General features: G+C 49.4%; 1 protein-coding gene and 1 long non-coding RNA gene across 2 annotated transcripts in view; one reads left to right on the forward strand and one right to left on the reverse strand.

Annotated features, from left to right (window-relative positions):
- Positions 1-453: 453 nt before the first annotated feature.
- Positions 454-3,034, reverse strand: LOC106738501 (uncharacterized). Its single transcript, XR_002093051.2, has 3 exons — positions 2,901-3,034; positions 2,596-2,698; positions 454-640 (listed from the first exon to the last, which is right to left on the reverse strand). It is a non-coding gene; the product is annotated as an uncharacterized LOC106738501 (long non-coding RNA).
- Positions 3,035-3,096: 62 nt separating this feature from the next.
- The window catches only part of LOC102566149 (chondroitin sulfate proteoglycan 4), a 55,591-nt gene continuing 42,745 nt past the window's right edge, over positions 3,097-15,942 (forward strand). Inside the window, exon 1 of the mRNA XM_014594044.3 lies at positions 3,097-3,214. Coding sequence (XP_014449530.3) covers positions 3,160-3,214 — 55 coding nt within the window. The 5' untranslated portion in view covers positions 3,097-3,159. The remainder of the gene's footprint in view (positions 3,215-15,942) is intronic.

Genomic DNA, 15,942 nt, shown 5'->3' on the forward strand with positions numbered 1-15,942 from the left:
TTGGAGGTCTTCAAGAGGAGGCTTGACAATCACCTGGCTGGGGTCGCCTGACCTCGGTCCTCTTTCCTGCCAGGGGCAGGGGGTCAGACTCAATGATCCATTGAGTCCCTTCCTACTCTATAATCTATGAATCGCCTAGCAAGGAGCTATGGCAACGTAGTGTCTTGTATAGATGCACCCACTATCAGTTAATGTTGAGTAGGCTATAAGCCTACTCCTGAGTCCTAACAGGGCAGTCAGACACTCTGGGCAGTGGGATGCATTGGGGCACTGGTGACTTCTAGCTGCTACCATGCCTCTGGCCAGATCGTGTGGTTGTTGTGGCAGCTTTTATTTTTCTGCCTATGCTCCAAGTCAGCACCCAGGCTGTGTGGGCGTTTTAAAAAAAATGTACATCATATTCTGTACTATGAACAACAGACACAAGCAGAAAGTAGAGCAGGATGGCACCTGTACACACCATGGGTTTTAATCCTCATGAAATAAGTTTATAAAATTTAAACTTGTTTATTTTGGAGCGTTGCATCCGTGTTTACATGCACGAGGCTGTCAAATTAAGCTGGCTCCCCGGCCGGTGCTGCAGGAGAGCAGGACAGTCCAGCGCTGTTCCCCAACCTGGGGCCCCCCGCCCACTCCATGCCTGTTGAGCAAAAAAAAAAGTGGAAGCAATTCAGAAGTGAAAGAAATTTGAAGGGGTGAACTACAGAAAAATTGCAGTGCCATGTGGTAGACAAAGAGGCTTATTATATGTCTTTGAGTGCCTTTGTATTTACACACAACAAATCCATGGATGTGATGCTTTAATTCCCGATGAGCCAAACTAAACTACGTCAGAGAAGTTTACCTGAATGCACAGGAAAGACTTGTAAAGCATTAGGAAATCCTGGTCGTGCAAACAGGCATGCGGTTGCAGCGCATGAAAGGGCAAAAATGGTGGCGTGTACATACGCCCTTAGAAACTAACTGGATCGGAGAGGCATAAGCTTTCATAGACAACAGTGTGCTTGGTCAGATGCTATGAAAGGATGGGCAAAAAGAAAACCTTCATACAGAATAGAAAGGGAGGCTGCTAAGAGAAGCAATAAGTGGACTGGCTGAATCAGTTGAGATGAATAAGGTAGTTAACACTTGGAGGGAGACCCAAATTAATAGCTAGTTCAGGTAATGGAATAAGAAACCATAATCCCTGTTGAGATCATGGTTGATACAATCTAGTCTGTGGATGATTTCTAGTTCTTCAATTCTGCATTCAAATTGCTTTTTACAGTAATTGTTTGCTTTAATGATGGCTACTCTGAGGTCAGTAATAGAATGTCCAAGGAAGTTAAAGCGTTCGACACGGGCTTCTGTGTCTTCCTAGAACTGATATCAAATCAGTGTTCAATTATTCTTTACATAGGAATTTCCATGTCTGGCTAATGTAGACAGCAGAGCAGCACTATAGGCAGATGATGGTGTATATGAAGCTGGTGAATGAATTCTGGATGTTATAATTAGGGATCTACTTAATTTATGGTTTTGCAGTTTTTGTGGAAACAGCAAAGAGTAGCATTGTCCCCGATTGCCAGGAAATACCGCACTAGCTGTGATTTCCTGGAAAATCAACCTAAATAAAAAGCCAGCGTATTATTCAGATAATATACTGTTTTAGAGTGTCCCATTGCTTACCGCAATACAGACTATGCAACAATCGCTACAGCCATAGATCACAAGACGGAGTTACTGTTTGCTAGTGATGTGGATAAGTGAAGGTGCCAGTTCGTAAATTGAAAAATGTTTCAATTAAAGCTATCATTAATTAGTATTTAAAACTTTTGTTTGTAGAATGCTACATATAATAAATGATGTTACAATTCATATTGCATATACATTTATATTTAAATTTAGATTTAAATTTAATATTTAGATTTATAATAAGTATGATAAATAAGATGATAATGTTTACTTTCCATGGAATTTGCTATTAAATTATACAGTATATGCCTCTCCACCAAGCAGCAGCGAGGGGTGGGGCTGCCTGGAAATACCCATGAAACTGGCGCTTTATGACACAAGCAAGTTACAAAAAATGTCTCCTCTCCCTGCAAGTTAAGTAGATCCCTAGTTATAATTCATGTTGGTTATACTTGTCTATGAAACCTGCTTCTCTGACCCAGTTCCTCTCTGAGGCTTGCTTTTAAAGGCTTGGGTGAGTGGCCTGTTTCCGGCAGCCCCAGGGAACTGGTTCTAACGACTGGCTAGGACAGGGCTTTGATCTGAGCTCATTAGAGACAGCGCTTATTATCCCCTGACCTCAAGGAGTTGCCATGATTGTTTGGATGGGATTAGTTAGCCCCATGACCGTGCTCTGAGCTCACTACAGGCAGGGACCATCCTTTCATTATATTTCTATAATGAGTAATACTAATGTAAAACGGAGGAAATGTTCCCAGATCAAACAAACACCTGCGGATGTGCACCTGGCTATGCCTATAACTGCAGTCACACTAATGACTCCAGGGTACCGTTCATGTGCGGAGGCTGGGTTTAAACGGGCTAACTGGGTGGCGTGCAGCAGTCCAGCTGTAGCCCCTCAGCTCGGGCGGCAACACCCACCTGGCAGGCAGCATAGATTCACCCGCACGGAGCGGGGCCGGACTGCTGGTGTCTGCTACACTACACTGGAGCTCTTGCTGTCGCACAGCCATTGCAGGCAGTGCTGAAAGACAAAAAAAAAGTGCGTTCAGATGATTCACCTGCGCGAGGACATCAAAACCACCAATCAATCACAGCTGCTTCTGGGGACGCTTGCTGGATGTTTCCCCTGCAGAGGGCACCACTACCGGGGCGCGGGTCGTGCAGACAGCGCGGGGCAGAAAGCCGAGCGGTGCTTTTTTTTCCCCCGTATGTGGAAAGAAGACCTGTGCGCGAGGGAGGCGTGTGGGGCTGAGCTTTGATCCTGGCGTTAAAGGCCTGAGCGGGAGCCCAGGTGAAGGCTCGGTGCGGGGCTGCCCAGCCCCCGGCAGGAACCGCGGCGGGCGGCGGCCCGGGAGCAGCAGCAGCAGCAGCAGCAGCAGGCTCCCCGCGCCGGCCCCTGCGCTCTCGCGGCCCCGCCCCGCTGCAACCAGACCCCACCGACCTCCTCCCCGGGCAGGGGGCAGGGAGCCGGGTCGGGCCGGCATGGCCCCGCTGCTGCTGCTGCTGCTTGTCGCCACGAGCCGAGCGGCGCTCGCAGGTAGGGTGCTAACCCGCTGCGCTGGGCACCTGCCCCCGGGCTGCCCGGCTGGGACCGCAGGGTCAGGAGCCCCGGGGTCGCCTCCGCGCTGCAACGGGCCGCTCCTGCCCTGGGGAGGGCGCACGAGCCTCGCAGCGCGGCTCCGGGGTAGGGGCCGGGGCCAGGGCCGGGCCGGGGCCGGGCCAGGGCCACGGCCCCCGCCTGCAGTGAGCTGCCTCTGGCGGTGCCGCAGGCCGGGGGCGAGGCGCGGCCGCGCGGGCTTGGAGTCCGCCTCTGCCCCACAAGCACCAGGGACCCCAGGGTAGGCCTTGTCCCCGGCGTGCCCCAGCCTAACCAGGGGGTTTGCCTGCTGCCTGGCTCCACAGGGGTGTTCCCAGAAATCAGCTGAAGTCCTAGACGGACCTCTCTAATCCGGTGGATCTCAGCTTCTTTTGTACCAGGACTCGCCTGCAAACAGTAACGGCCAGCCTGGACACGCTCCCCACCGGCTGCCCCCAGCCCGGGGGGAGGGCTTGCGGGCTGGAGCTCTGCCTCCCTGCTGCAAGGGAAAAGCCATGATTTCCCACAACTTATTTTTCCTTTAAAAGAGAATCTATTTTTCAAGTTTGTTCACAGCCCTTTCATATATTTCTTGCAACCTACTTTTGGGTCATGAAATGCTGTTCTGGTCCAACCCACTGCTCAAAGCCAGGCCATCTTTCAAATTCATATGGGCTCATGGCCTGAGCCAGGGGCTCACCAGAAGCTGCTGTCAGGAAGCAAGCCAAAGTCAGACCAGGGTCTCCCATACGGACAGGATTGCAGGGCACCAGGAAAGTTGCACCGACTGGGGCCGGTTTGCTCCGCAGCAGGAGCTCCTTAACAACAGCCCTGGAATGGGGCAGGAGGCTCAGTCCCAGCTGGCCATGCTTAAAGGGTTGAGTGTTGCTGACCTGGTTGTCCAGCTGCAGTGCAGAGGCCGTACTCCTTGAGTCCAAAAACACTGAGCGTGGCTGTTTTAAAAGGCAGCCTTTTCAGGTGCTTCTGGTGGGCTGGGGCCTTATTTCCATCTTGTGGCTAAACCATTGTTTTCAGTATTTGTTTTTCTTAATGTAATGTCCCACAGGTTGTTCTCTCAAATTGGGGCTTTTTGGGGGGGTTGTTTTTGCATGCATTATGTTTCTGAAATGTCAGATCTTGATTTGATTCCCCCCCCCCCCCCATGACTTTCTGAAAGGGTAGAGACAGGGACAGCTCGAGCAACATGATTCTGTGCATAACGTGATTTGTGAGAGCAGCAGACCTGTGAGAAAACAAGTTTAGTACATGCCAGTTGAAGTCCCTAGCCTTAGGTGTAGTGAACACTCAGTGCCTCTGGGGAGACTTACAACCACCCTGACACACGGCAGAAAAAGGTGGGGGTGAGGGTCAGGGGCAGAGCAACCAGCAAGCCTAGGAGCATAGGCAATACCCATGGTAGAAAATACCTACACCTAGATCATCCTCGACCAGTGACTGTTCAACTACTTCCTGAACATCTCCAGTGACAGGGTCCACAACTTCTTTAAGGCATCTATTCCATTGTCTCAATGTTCTAACAGTAAAGAAGTTTTTCCAGATATTGTCTAAATTAAATTTACTTTGCTGCAATTTCAAGCCATTGGTCCACATCCTCCTTTCTGCAACAAGAGAGAAAAGGTGCTTTTCTTCTTCTTTATGGAAGCCCTTCAAGTATTTGAGGACTGTTCTCATGTACCCTCTTAAGTAACTTCTCCACAAGCTGCAAATGCCTATCACCTTCAGTCTCTCATAGGACTTGCCTTCCAAGCTCTTGATCATCTTTGTTACCTACCTCTGGACTGTCTCTAACTTCTCTATATCCTTTTTAAAATGTGGAGCCCAGAACTGCACACACTACTCCAGATGAAGCTTAACCAGTGCCAAATAGAGGCACTATCATCTCCTGTGTCTTGTACCTAATGCTTCTATTGATGCATCCCAAAACCACATTTGCCTTTTGTACAGCTACATCACAGTACAGACTCGTATTGAGTCTGGTCAACCAAGACTCCCAAGTCCTTTTCCACAGAGCTGCCATCCAGCCAGGTGTCCCCCATTTTTTATTTGTTTTTATTTATTCCCCCTGAGGTATAGCATCTTGCATTTGTTTGCATTGAACTTCATTCTATCCTGACTCTCCAATCTGTTGAGATCTTTCTGAGTTGTGCTTGCATCCTCCAATATGTTCATTGTCCTTCCCAATTTTGTGCTGTCTGCTCAAGTTCTTGAGTGCACAGCATCCAAATCTTTCATAAACATGTTGAACAACTGCTGGGTCCAGGACAGACTCCTGTGGAACTCCACTTGAAACCTCCTGCCATTCTGACATGGACCCATTAATAATTACCCTTTGCTTGTGGCTGTTGAGCCAGTTATCTATCTACCCAGTAATAGTTTTATCTTACCCACATTTCTCCAATTTGTTTATGAGACAGTCATGTGGGACCTTGTCAAAAGTGTTGTGAAGTCCAGATACACTATATCCACAGCATTCCTTTCATCCACCCAAGTAGTTACTTTGTCAAAGAAGATTAGGCTTGTTCAACAAACAGGGTTCATACCACCTTGCAGGCTTTGTGATTTTTTTCCTGTAGTTATATTTTTATTGACAAGATTAAATGTTAAGTGTTAGTGTTCTTTTGTAAAGAAGGTGCAATTTTATTTTTAAATATTTGTTCAGAACTTTAAAGATTTTGAAAGGCTGCTGCTGTAGTATTCCCTTGAGAACTAGCTTTATGCATTTGCAGGTAATGCATTGTATTGCATCAAGATAGCTTGAACTTTGGTATTCAGTCCCAAAGGGCATTCTCACAGGTTTTTATCAGAGAGGAAACCCACATGCAGTTGGGAGTGATTTGTTGTTGCTTATAAATAAAGCCCGTAGGTGGGATTTTCAGAAGTACCCTGTGCACCCAAACTCGCATAAAAGTTTCTGGGATTTTTGCCACTGATTTCGGTTAATGTAAGTAAAGCTAAGTCTGGGGGGCCTTGAAAATCTTACCTTGAGAGTTCAGAAACCTCTGGACTTACTTTTGAAAAGAAGGGTTCTTTAGAAAAAGAAATAGTATGAGGCCCATGCTTTATTTTGAAGTACTGTCCTGCTCAAATCTGAAATATACATCAAAACATTTTTAAATGTTATTAACTGAAATGATGATTAACTTAAATCAGGAGTGTCAAACATACAGCCTGTGGGGCAGATACAACCTGCAGGCTAGGTATGGCCTGTAGAGCCTCTGTCTGAGCTACTGGATGGCACTGGCAGTTGGGTCCTTTGGCCCCATTGGGCATGGCCATCTGCTGTTGGACCCCACATTCCTGCCACCCCTCCCAGACCCTGTGGTGGTCACTCTGGCAGTCCAGATCCAGCTTGGATCCCCAGGTGAGTTTGACACTCCTGACTTAAATGGTCATAAGAGAAAGTATTTTGTCATCTTAGGATCCATGGAGAAGGGATTTTTGTCTTTTTGTATTCTGACCTTGCTATTACTATACATAAAGCAACTTATTATTTATACAGCAGTGGTATCAATTATATTATAGAGGACTGTCATTTAGGAACAGCACATTTTCAAATAAGCATGTCATAAGGAGGTTTATACTATCTTAATTATTTGAAGAACGACAAAAACGTTTTCCTTAAAAAAACAGCAGTTCTGTAAAATATTTCCAGTCATACATGTTTTCATTAAATGTTGACTTCAGAGTAGAGATGGACTAATGGATCAGTGCACATTGTATTGGAAAATTAACATTATTGGCAACCAGCTTTTTTTGGTAAATGTCATGTGTATGCACAGCTGCAGTATGACGGGGGGCAGTCACAAGGCCAGTCAGAACATAGGACAGACTACCCTGGACAGGTGGGCAGGCCAGTCTCGCCTGCCATGATGTGATATACAAAAGAGGATGTAATAATGCAGAAGGCTGCCTATTTTATGCCCTGATACCTAGGGCATTATACCCAGCTCTGACCTTTCCTATACTGCATCCCATGCCTCACAGATGGCATCCGAAGTAAACACTATACCTCACGCCTCCTCATACATGCCTGGGCCTCCGCTCTCTTACTAGGGCCTCCACTCATGCCTTTTAGCTAGGTAGGGCCTCCAACTTCTGCCCCTTTCACTAGGGCCCCTATCACTGAACTGTTGGGGCTGGCCTCTGTGCAGTCCTTTGTGTCACACTGACCCTACCATATGCACCCCTGTGCAGCCCTTCAAGCACACCTATATGGACCCTATTTTGTACCATCATGCACAGGCCTTCAGGCTGCTCCTATGGACCCTAATTTGTGCAGCCTACTACCCACTCTGTGCTTCCTCACTGGGACCAATACTCTGCCCCATTGCTGGGGCCACCACTTAGTCCCCCTTCACTGGGGCCTTAGGGTCTTAAACCCTGTGGGGCTCAGGTGTCCGTAGATATGCCTGGCCCCCTTCCTGTCCCTACTGCCAGGTTACCCATCAGGTTGTGGGGGCTAAGACTATAAGGTGCCTCATACTCACCTTTCACTAGGGAGGCAACTGATGTGGCATTCCCTGGGGACCACCCCTCCATTAGCAGCCCCACCACACCATCCATCCCTAGCAGGGTGTAGTTTTAGGTCATGCCCCAGGACCAGGAACCTCCTTCATCCCCATAGTTCTTGCCCTGTCCCTCCAAAGATGTTATGTGAGCAGCAGGTCCAGCTGGGCAATATTTCCCCTCTGGCTGTTTGCAGCAAACTGCTGGCCCTACTACTCAGGGCCTGCTCTTATCCCTACCAGCTGGGCCCTCTTCCCAATCAGGCAGCCTCCTGCTGGCCATGTGACTCTTCTGATTGAGAGAGCAGTCAACTGCAGGCTGCTCTGCTGCCTATTCTGGCCCTTAAAATGGTAGGCACCAAAGGTGCCCTGCCACACACAGCATGTATGTGGCCAGACCAGGAGCTTGCAAAGCATTGTTGGATTGGTAAGTCTGTTGGGAGGGAAGGCGGGGGGTCAGATTGAGACCCCTGTGGTGAGCAAGTTGGGTCCTTTGGCCCCATTTACTTCCACCTACACCCAGATGGCTTTCAGTCTCACCAGAAGTAGTGCCTTGCTTGGCCTGGTCTTAGCAACAGGGGATGATCTCGTGGGGGACTTGCGGGTACACAGTAACCAGGGTGATGGTGACCACCACTTGGTAGAGTTCATTATCCAGCAAAGGGTGAGAAAAATATCCAGTGATGCTAAAGTTTTAGACTTCAGAAAGGCCAACATTAGTAAACTTAGGAACCTAATTAGTGAGGTGGCAGAACTCAAGAGCATCGGGCTAATGGGGTCTGAGGGGGCTAGAAGTTTCTCAAGGGAGTGATCCTTGGGACACAAAAGGAGTCTATCCCCTTATGCAGGAAAGGGGCTAAGGGGATAAAAAAGCCCACTTGGCTAAACAGGGAGCTTCAGGAAAAACTGAGGCCAAAGAAAGAGCTGTATAGGCAGTAGAAGCAGGGGGCTGCCACTAAGGAGGCATACACCACCCTGGTGTGTTGCAGGGAGTCAGTTAGGTAGGCCAAGGCAGGGCTGGAGCTTAGGCTGGCTACAACAATCAAGGACAATAAAAAGTCTTTCTGCAGATACATAGCGAGCAAAAAGAAAGCGCAGAGTAGCATAGGGCCCCTGCAGGGCAAATCAGGTCAGTGGGTGGTTGATGCAGATGAAAAGGTAGAGCTCTTCAATGAGTTCTTTGCTTCAGTATTCCTTAATACTGCCCAAGACAATCCCCCCACCTTGAGCATAGACAGATGTCCAAAAGGCACCAGACTACCAAAGGTGACTGCTGACTTAGTTAAAGAGCACTTGGAAGGGCTGGATGGGTACAAGACAGCTGGGCAGCGGGATGCATTGGGGCACTGGTGACTTCCATCTGCTACCATGCCTCTGGCCAGATAGTGTGGTTGTACTGGCAGCTTTTATTTTTCGGCCTATGCTCCAAGTCAGCACCCAGGCTGTGTGGGCTCTTTAAAAAAAATGTACATCATATTCTGTACTAGTTGAATAAATGACATTTTCAGCGCTTGCCCAGTTTATGATTCTGTTTCCCCTGCACCATGAGCATTTAAGTGTGCATGTGTAGGTGGAGTGTGTGTAGTAGGGTCTGCATTACCCAGGTATGGAAGTGGCTACATACATACATATGTCCTAGAAACATGAAGTGGGGAAGAGTGGAGGCCACCTGCCCAGAGAGGACTGGCTAATGATGAAGGTGTGGCACGGGAGTTATAGAATGGTGCTGATAAATTAGAGGTACTGATTCAAGTGCTTTCTTAGCAAGGGAGTTTAGAACTCAGGACTCAGGTATGTCATGTTTTCTAGAGAAGTGTGCTAGCCACTTACTGTATTTCAAAGTGTACAGGTTGACGCGATGTATAAGTTGACCCCATTTTTCTGATCCAAAAAGCTAGGAATTTCATACATTTGGTATATAAGTCGACCTAACTTCTTGGATCACAAGCATGGGGTTGGCTTATACCAGCCCCTGTGTGCCCTCACTGTGGGTCGGGCACCTGGGGAATGGACACGTGCTACAGCACTGCTCGGCGTTCAGCTGGTGTGACCCTAACCCCTGTGAATGGCACTGCCTGGGCTATGCCAGCCGAGCACCAAACCTGGCATCGCTCACAGGGGATGGGGCTGTACCAGCTGAGCACTGAGCCTGTCTGCTGTGAGTGGTGCTGTCGCGTGCCAAGCCTAGCCCCATCCCCTGTGAGCAGCGCCAGGATCGGCACCCGGCTGGCATGCCTGGGCTCGGCTGGTGCGGCTGGGTTGGTTCTCAGCAGCGCCACTTGCAGCAGATTGGGCTGTGTTTGGCTCTCAGCTGGCACAGCCCAAGCAGCACTGCTCCCAGGATGGGGGGCGTGCCAGCTGAGCCCAGTCCTACCCCCCGTCCCTGTCCCCTCTGAGCAGCTCTGGGCTCGGTGCTTGGCTGGCATACCCCCATCCCCCGAGAGTGGCGCTACCTGGGCTGCGCCAGCCAAGCTCTAAGTCCAGCCTATCCACTGAGAGCAGAGCTGCCAAACACTGAGCCTGGTGCCGCTTGCAGGGGATGGGGCTGGGCTCAGTGCTCGAGCCTGGCACCGCTCGCAGGGGATGACAATACGTGTATAATCTATGTTGAATTTTAAGAGTTAAAAATTGGGCTTTAACACTTGACTTATACACCATGAAATATGGTAGCTATTGAGCTAAAATGCTGGGGAGAGGGACTTTCCTTCTCTAGAATTCAATATCTCCTAGTCATGGATTTTTGGCTAGCTATGTTCTGTGGATTTAGACACAGGCCCACATCCAGAGCGGGAATGCACATGTAGTCTCATACCTGCCCAGCTAGTGTACAACCTCTTGTACGTTCTTAGTCTATGCATGCATGCTTATGTGCCCATGCTCCAGGGCAAGCAAAATCACAAACTGTAAGTGCCCAAAATGCAGTTTACGTGGTTTAGAAAGCCATCATTTAGATCAGGGGTAGGACTTTTGGTGAGCTGTTAAGGATCACAGGGGTAGCCCTGCCCCTTGATATGTGCCCTGCCCCCTGATTGCCTAAGCCCTGACCTTTGCCACTGGAAGTCTCTCCCCTTGACCTTGGAAGAGCTCCTTTTGGGTGGGGGGTTTGCCATCTTGGAACTGGAAAGAAAATCATACATTAAAAATCAAATATCTACTATAGTGGTTCCCAAACTGTGGGCCATGACCCCAAATGCGGTCGCAGGGGTGGGGGGCTGTGGGTTGGGAGTGAGGGGCCATGCTGAGGAAATGGGACCATAAATGGGATCATGCTCAGCAAAACGTTGGGAAGCAAATCTACAATAACATATTTTAATTTTATATACAATAAATATTTTTTGTCTTGATTTATGTGTGTTTGAATAGTGCATATAGAAACGATTGCATAATAGCTCAAAATAAAGTCTTACTCTTGTATATTGGGTGTGGGGGGGGGTTGTGTGTGGTGTAGGGGGGTGGGGAGGTTTGTGGAAGTTGTGCCACCCCCCCCTCCCCCCCAGTAGCAGCAGCAGGCACCAGGCGCTTAGGGTGCTCATAGCCCATGGCAGGCAGAGTCCCGTATTATACAGCAGTATCTGAAATACAACTTTATTGTTGTATTTCAGATACCTAGGTATGCCTAGACTCCTGGCAGCCCCAAGCGAATTTTAAATATCGGGACCCCCTTTGCCAGAGATAATGATTTTTTTGTTGCAGAAGTCTTTATCATATCTGTGATATCAATGTTTTAAAATAGTTTGTTCTCAATTGATAACATTGCCAATCCCGTATATGCGCAATATTAAAACATTTTTTGGATGTGTAATTTTATTTTTCATTTTTGGAGCCCCTTTTCTGTCCATGCACCAGGCAGCCACCCAGTTTGCCCGTGCCTGTGTCCAGGTCTGTACTTAGGTACAGTACTATGTATATTTTCCTATAGAAAGATCTGGGATAGTGACCAACAACTACAGTGAACATTGGTATCAGAAATTCCAGAGATCAAGCATAGAATATGTATACCCCCAAACAGAAATATATAAAAGTTCTTTTAAATGTATCTTCCAGCTATTTGGAACCAGATTAAAAATATCAAATATGCAACTCAGTATCTGCTGCAGCATAGATCTGACCTAATTCATACGTGCCTAATTTACAGAGCCAGGCCAGGCCAGCCTGCTGGCAATGTGCCTTTGGTCGGACCGGGATGGCTCTGTGCCCACCCGTGGGGCTCCTGGCACTGCAGGCGGGAGCTGCACACCATCAAATCAGGCTGGCTCCATGATTCCACATGGGGCTTCTAGCACTCCAGTGGGGAGCTGCGTGTGAAGGCATGGAGCCAGCCTGGCTCAATATGACGGTCTGCAGCTTCCACCTGCAGTGCTAGGAGCTCCATGTGGAGGCATGGAGCCAGCTTGGTTGGGCCTGGTGACGTGCGCACCCAGCTGCAGTGTTGAGAGGCCTACATACTGACATTGAGCCAGCCCAGTCTGGCCCAGACCAATGGTGCATGGCTCCCAGAAGGAGTGCCAGAAGCTTCATGTGGCAGTATGGACCTCGTCTGGCTTGATGGCATGCAGACCAGGAGTCATGGGGAATCATGCACCAATGGGTGGGCTCCATATCACCACAGGAGCTCCTGGCACTCCTTCCAGGAGTCGTGTGCCACCGGGCTGGCTAGGCTGCCTCCATGTTAGCATGTGAGGCTCCCAGCACTGTAGCTGGGAGCGCACGCTGTCAGACTGAGCCGGACTGGCTCTACGCCTCCGTGTGGGGCTCCTGGCACTGCAGGTAGGAGCTTCCTTCTCCACTCACCAGCTGTCCAGTCATGTGCCATCATGCTCAGTGCTTCCACATGAGGCTCCCAGCTGGAGTGCTGGGAGCCCTGTGTAGGTGAAGGCACAGAGCCTGCCCAGTCCAACGATGTGCATCCTCTGAAAGCTTGCACTTTCCACCAGCTTTCAGAGGGACAGCTACTGGCTGGTAATAATTGTTTTTTGGAGGGGCCCCACAGGCCGAATAGAAATGGCCTGGCAGGCTGGATACAGCCCGCATGCCGTATTTTGCCCGCTCTTGATTTAGATGCACAGCAGGAGGCTGAATTTTGCCCATGGTGGTTTATCTTTATATGACTGAACTGCTTTTTCTAACTTGGCTTTTGGCATGTGTGAATTAGGTCAGATCTATGCTGCAGCAAGTACTGCATTGCATATTAGATATTTTTAATTTGGTTTTAAATAGCTGGAAGATAAATTTAAAAAGACTTTTGTATATTTCTGTTTGGGGGTATATATATTCTATGCTAGATCTCTGGAAGTTCTGATACCAATGTTCACTGTAGTTGTTGGTCACTGTTCCAAATTTTTCATAAATACTATGTATATTTTCTTGGGTACAGGGGAGAAAGTGATATTTCAGTTACTGCTGTATAACAGAATACTGCCACCTGGTCCACCAAGGTGCGCACCACTTTGAGACTCAGCGACTTGATACTGAGGTGGAATGGCAGCAGCTGGGGCTGTGTGCATGCACAGAGCATTTATCGGCAACATTATCAGCCACATCAGCCAAAAAAAGCCGATTTGGTGATAATGTCAATTTTCCTTATATCGGTGTTGATACCATATGGGACCAAGGTATCAGTGCACCTCTACTTTTATTTTATCCTTTAGAAGCTTCAGTGCCTGACCTCCTTCATTTCACCACCCGGCCCCCACCTGCCATTCCCACCCATTGCCTCTCCACCTCCCATTTCACTACTTGGTCCCTATCATTAAATTCTACCCCCTTCCAGCCTCACGCTCCCACCCCCACCAACCCATCTCTGGAAGGCCCCCCCCCCCCCCCCCCCCCCCGGCCCGAGCAGAGATAGAAGCCTGTCCTGGCTCACCAACCCTTTTAGTGATAAAATCACAGTTGTATAGGTTAAGGACAATTGGAGAAGATTTTTAGCCTAAACATGTAACTACTCTAAACTTGAGCTGACAGTAGTGCCAATTAACATTTGAGAAACTTAAAGTGAAATATGTAACAAAGCCCTTAGAGGGTGAACTTACAGAGGATGGCATTAAGGCACCCAGCTCTACCGAGTGAAACAGTGTAGATCAGGGGCGGGCAATTATTTTGGGCGGGGGGGGTGGCGCTTACCCAATTTTGGCAAGCTGTTGAGGGCTGCATAGGTAGCCCCACCGCTTGACAGGTGCCCTGCCCCCTGGTCACCATCTTGGGACCAGTGTCCCAATGTCTCAGGGCCAACACCGGTGGGGCCCAGAGCAGGGTCCAGGCTGGCAGGGGTCTGTGGAGCCAGGTTGGTCTGCACCAGCAGGGAGTGTGGGGAGCCGGCCCGGCTCCATAGAGCCTCTGCTGCCCGGGACCCCTGTACTCCTGCCACCCTGCTCTGGGCCCCGCTGGTGCTGGCCCTGGGACACAGGTGTGGGCCTCATGCACCTGCTCACTCCCAGTGACCACAGCCCCATGGTATAGGCGGGAGCAGTGTGCAGTCCTGACCCCATGCTCCACAGCAGGGAATGAGCTGGTGCTGACTGCGGGGAAAAGCAGTCCCTCACCCACCCTGTGGCTGGTGCTCCCTGCTCCAGCTGCTCGCAGCCCACACGGGGCTGTCCTGAGCAGGCACAGGCAGGCTGTGAGTGGCTGCAGTGTGGGGCACCAGCCACGGGGTGGGGGAGAGGCTGTTTTTCCTGTGCTCAGCACCAGCTTGTAACCTGCCCCACTGCCAGCCTGGGTCCTGTGCCAGCTCTGGGCTCGCCCGTTGGGGCTGCACTGTGGCAGCAGCAGCTGTCCCCCCCCACCCCCACTGCTGCACCGAGCTGTGTTTGCCACCACTGCCTCTGGGCTGCCCAGCATGTGAGCTCCGGGCGGGCAGCAGCAGCAAACACTGCCTGGCATGTCAAGTGGGGGGCTGCAGCTGCTACCGCCTTGCACAACCCTGACAGGAGAGCCTAGAGCCACTGCGGGACCCAGGCTGGCTGCAGGGGTGGGTTACAAGTTGGTGCTGTGCGCGGGAAAACCAGCCCCTCCCCTGCCTAGTGCCCTGCACTGCAGCCTCTCACAGTCCGCATGGGGCTGCCTGTGCCTGCTCAGGACAGCCCCGTGCAGGCTGCGAGCTGCTACAGCAAGGAGCACCAGCCACAGGGTGGGCAAGGGGCCACTTTTCCCTGGGCTCCTTCCCTGCCCTCCCCGCCCCCCTTACCTGCGGTTCTGGTGGGGTGCAGCCACATGATCCCATGCCAGAAGTCCCTGCTGGGGCTTCTGGCTGGGGGGCCCGAGCCGGTGGGCCCTGCTGTTGTGGGAGCCCACCGGGCTTCTCTTGGGTCCTACTGCCCCTGGTTCCTGTAATTTTTGACAGGAATCAAAGACAGATAAAAAAAAAAAAAAAAATGTTAGAAATATTTTTAATATTTAGGGGCCCCATGCCAGAGAGAACGGCTTTGCGGACCAGATTTGGCCTGTGGGCTGTATCTTGCCCACCCCTGGTGTAGATGGAGGCAAATGGAAGTGTTATAACCATACTGAATTCACTTTAACCCATACCTTATTTGCTTACTGAAGTCTCATATGCATGTAAACAGAAAGAGGAGCACCATATAGCTTTGTGGTACATTGCATGAGAGCGCTACTAGGATAGAAGAGCTACCTCTCGTAGCCACCCTCAGAAATCTCAGAGGAAGAAACAACATTTTTTTAAAATTACTCAAGATCTTAAACTTTAGGGGCAAGTTGATACTTGCATAGGATGTAGCACAGTGAAGTCTTGACTGTGTCTGGGATTCTTAGGCACTATTGAAATATAAACAATAATAATGCAAGAGGCAAGGATTTCTTAGGATGATATATTTTATTGGGCAAACTCTGTAATAGAGTTCGACAATCTTTCGAATGCAAGACATTCTTCATCATGGCATGTCTTGTATTCCAAAGCTTGTCTGACTCTACTGCACAGTTGGTCCAATAGATATCTCCTTAAAAGATATCTCCTTAAAAAATCATTGTCTTTTTGCATAATTTCTGGACCATCATGGCTACAACATCACTCTTATACTACCATAGCAATAATAATGAAATTCAAATTCAAAACCAATAAAAGGAGTTACTTTTTATTTCATGTCTAATTAGCCTGTAGAACTTGCTGACTGTCACTGAGGCCAGGTATGTAGTAAGATTCCAGAG

Source organism: Alligator mississippiensis, chromosome 3 (genome assembly GCF_030867095.1).
Source record: "Alligator mississippiensis isolate rAllMis1 chromosome 3, rAllMis1, whole genome shotgun sequence".
Taxonomy (NCBI): domain Eukaryota; kingdom Metazoa; phylum Chordata; order Crocodylia; family Alligatoridae; genus Alligator; species Alligator mississippiensis.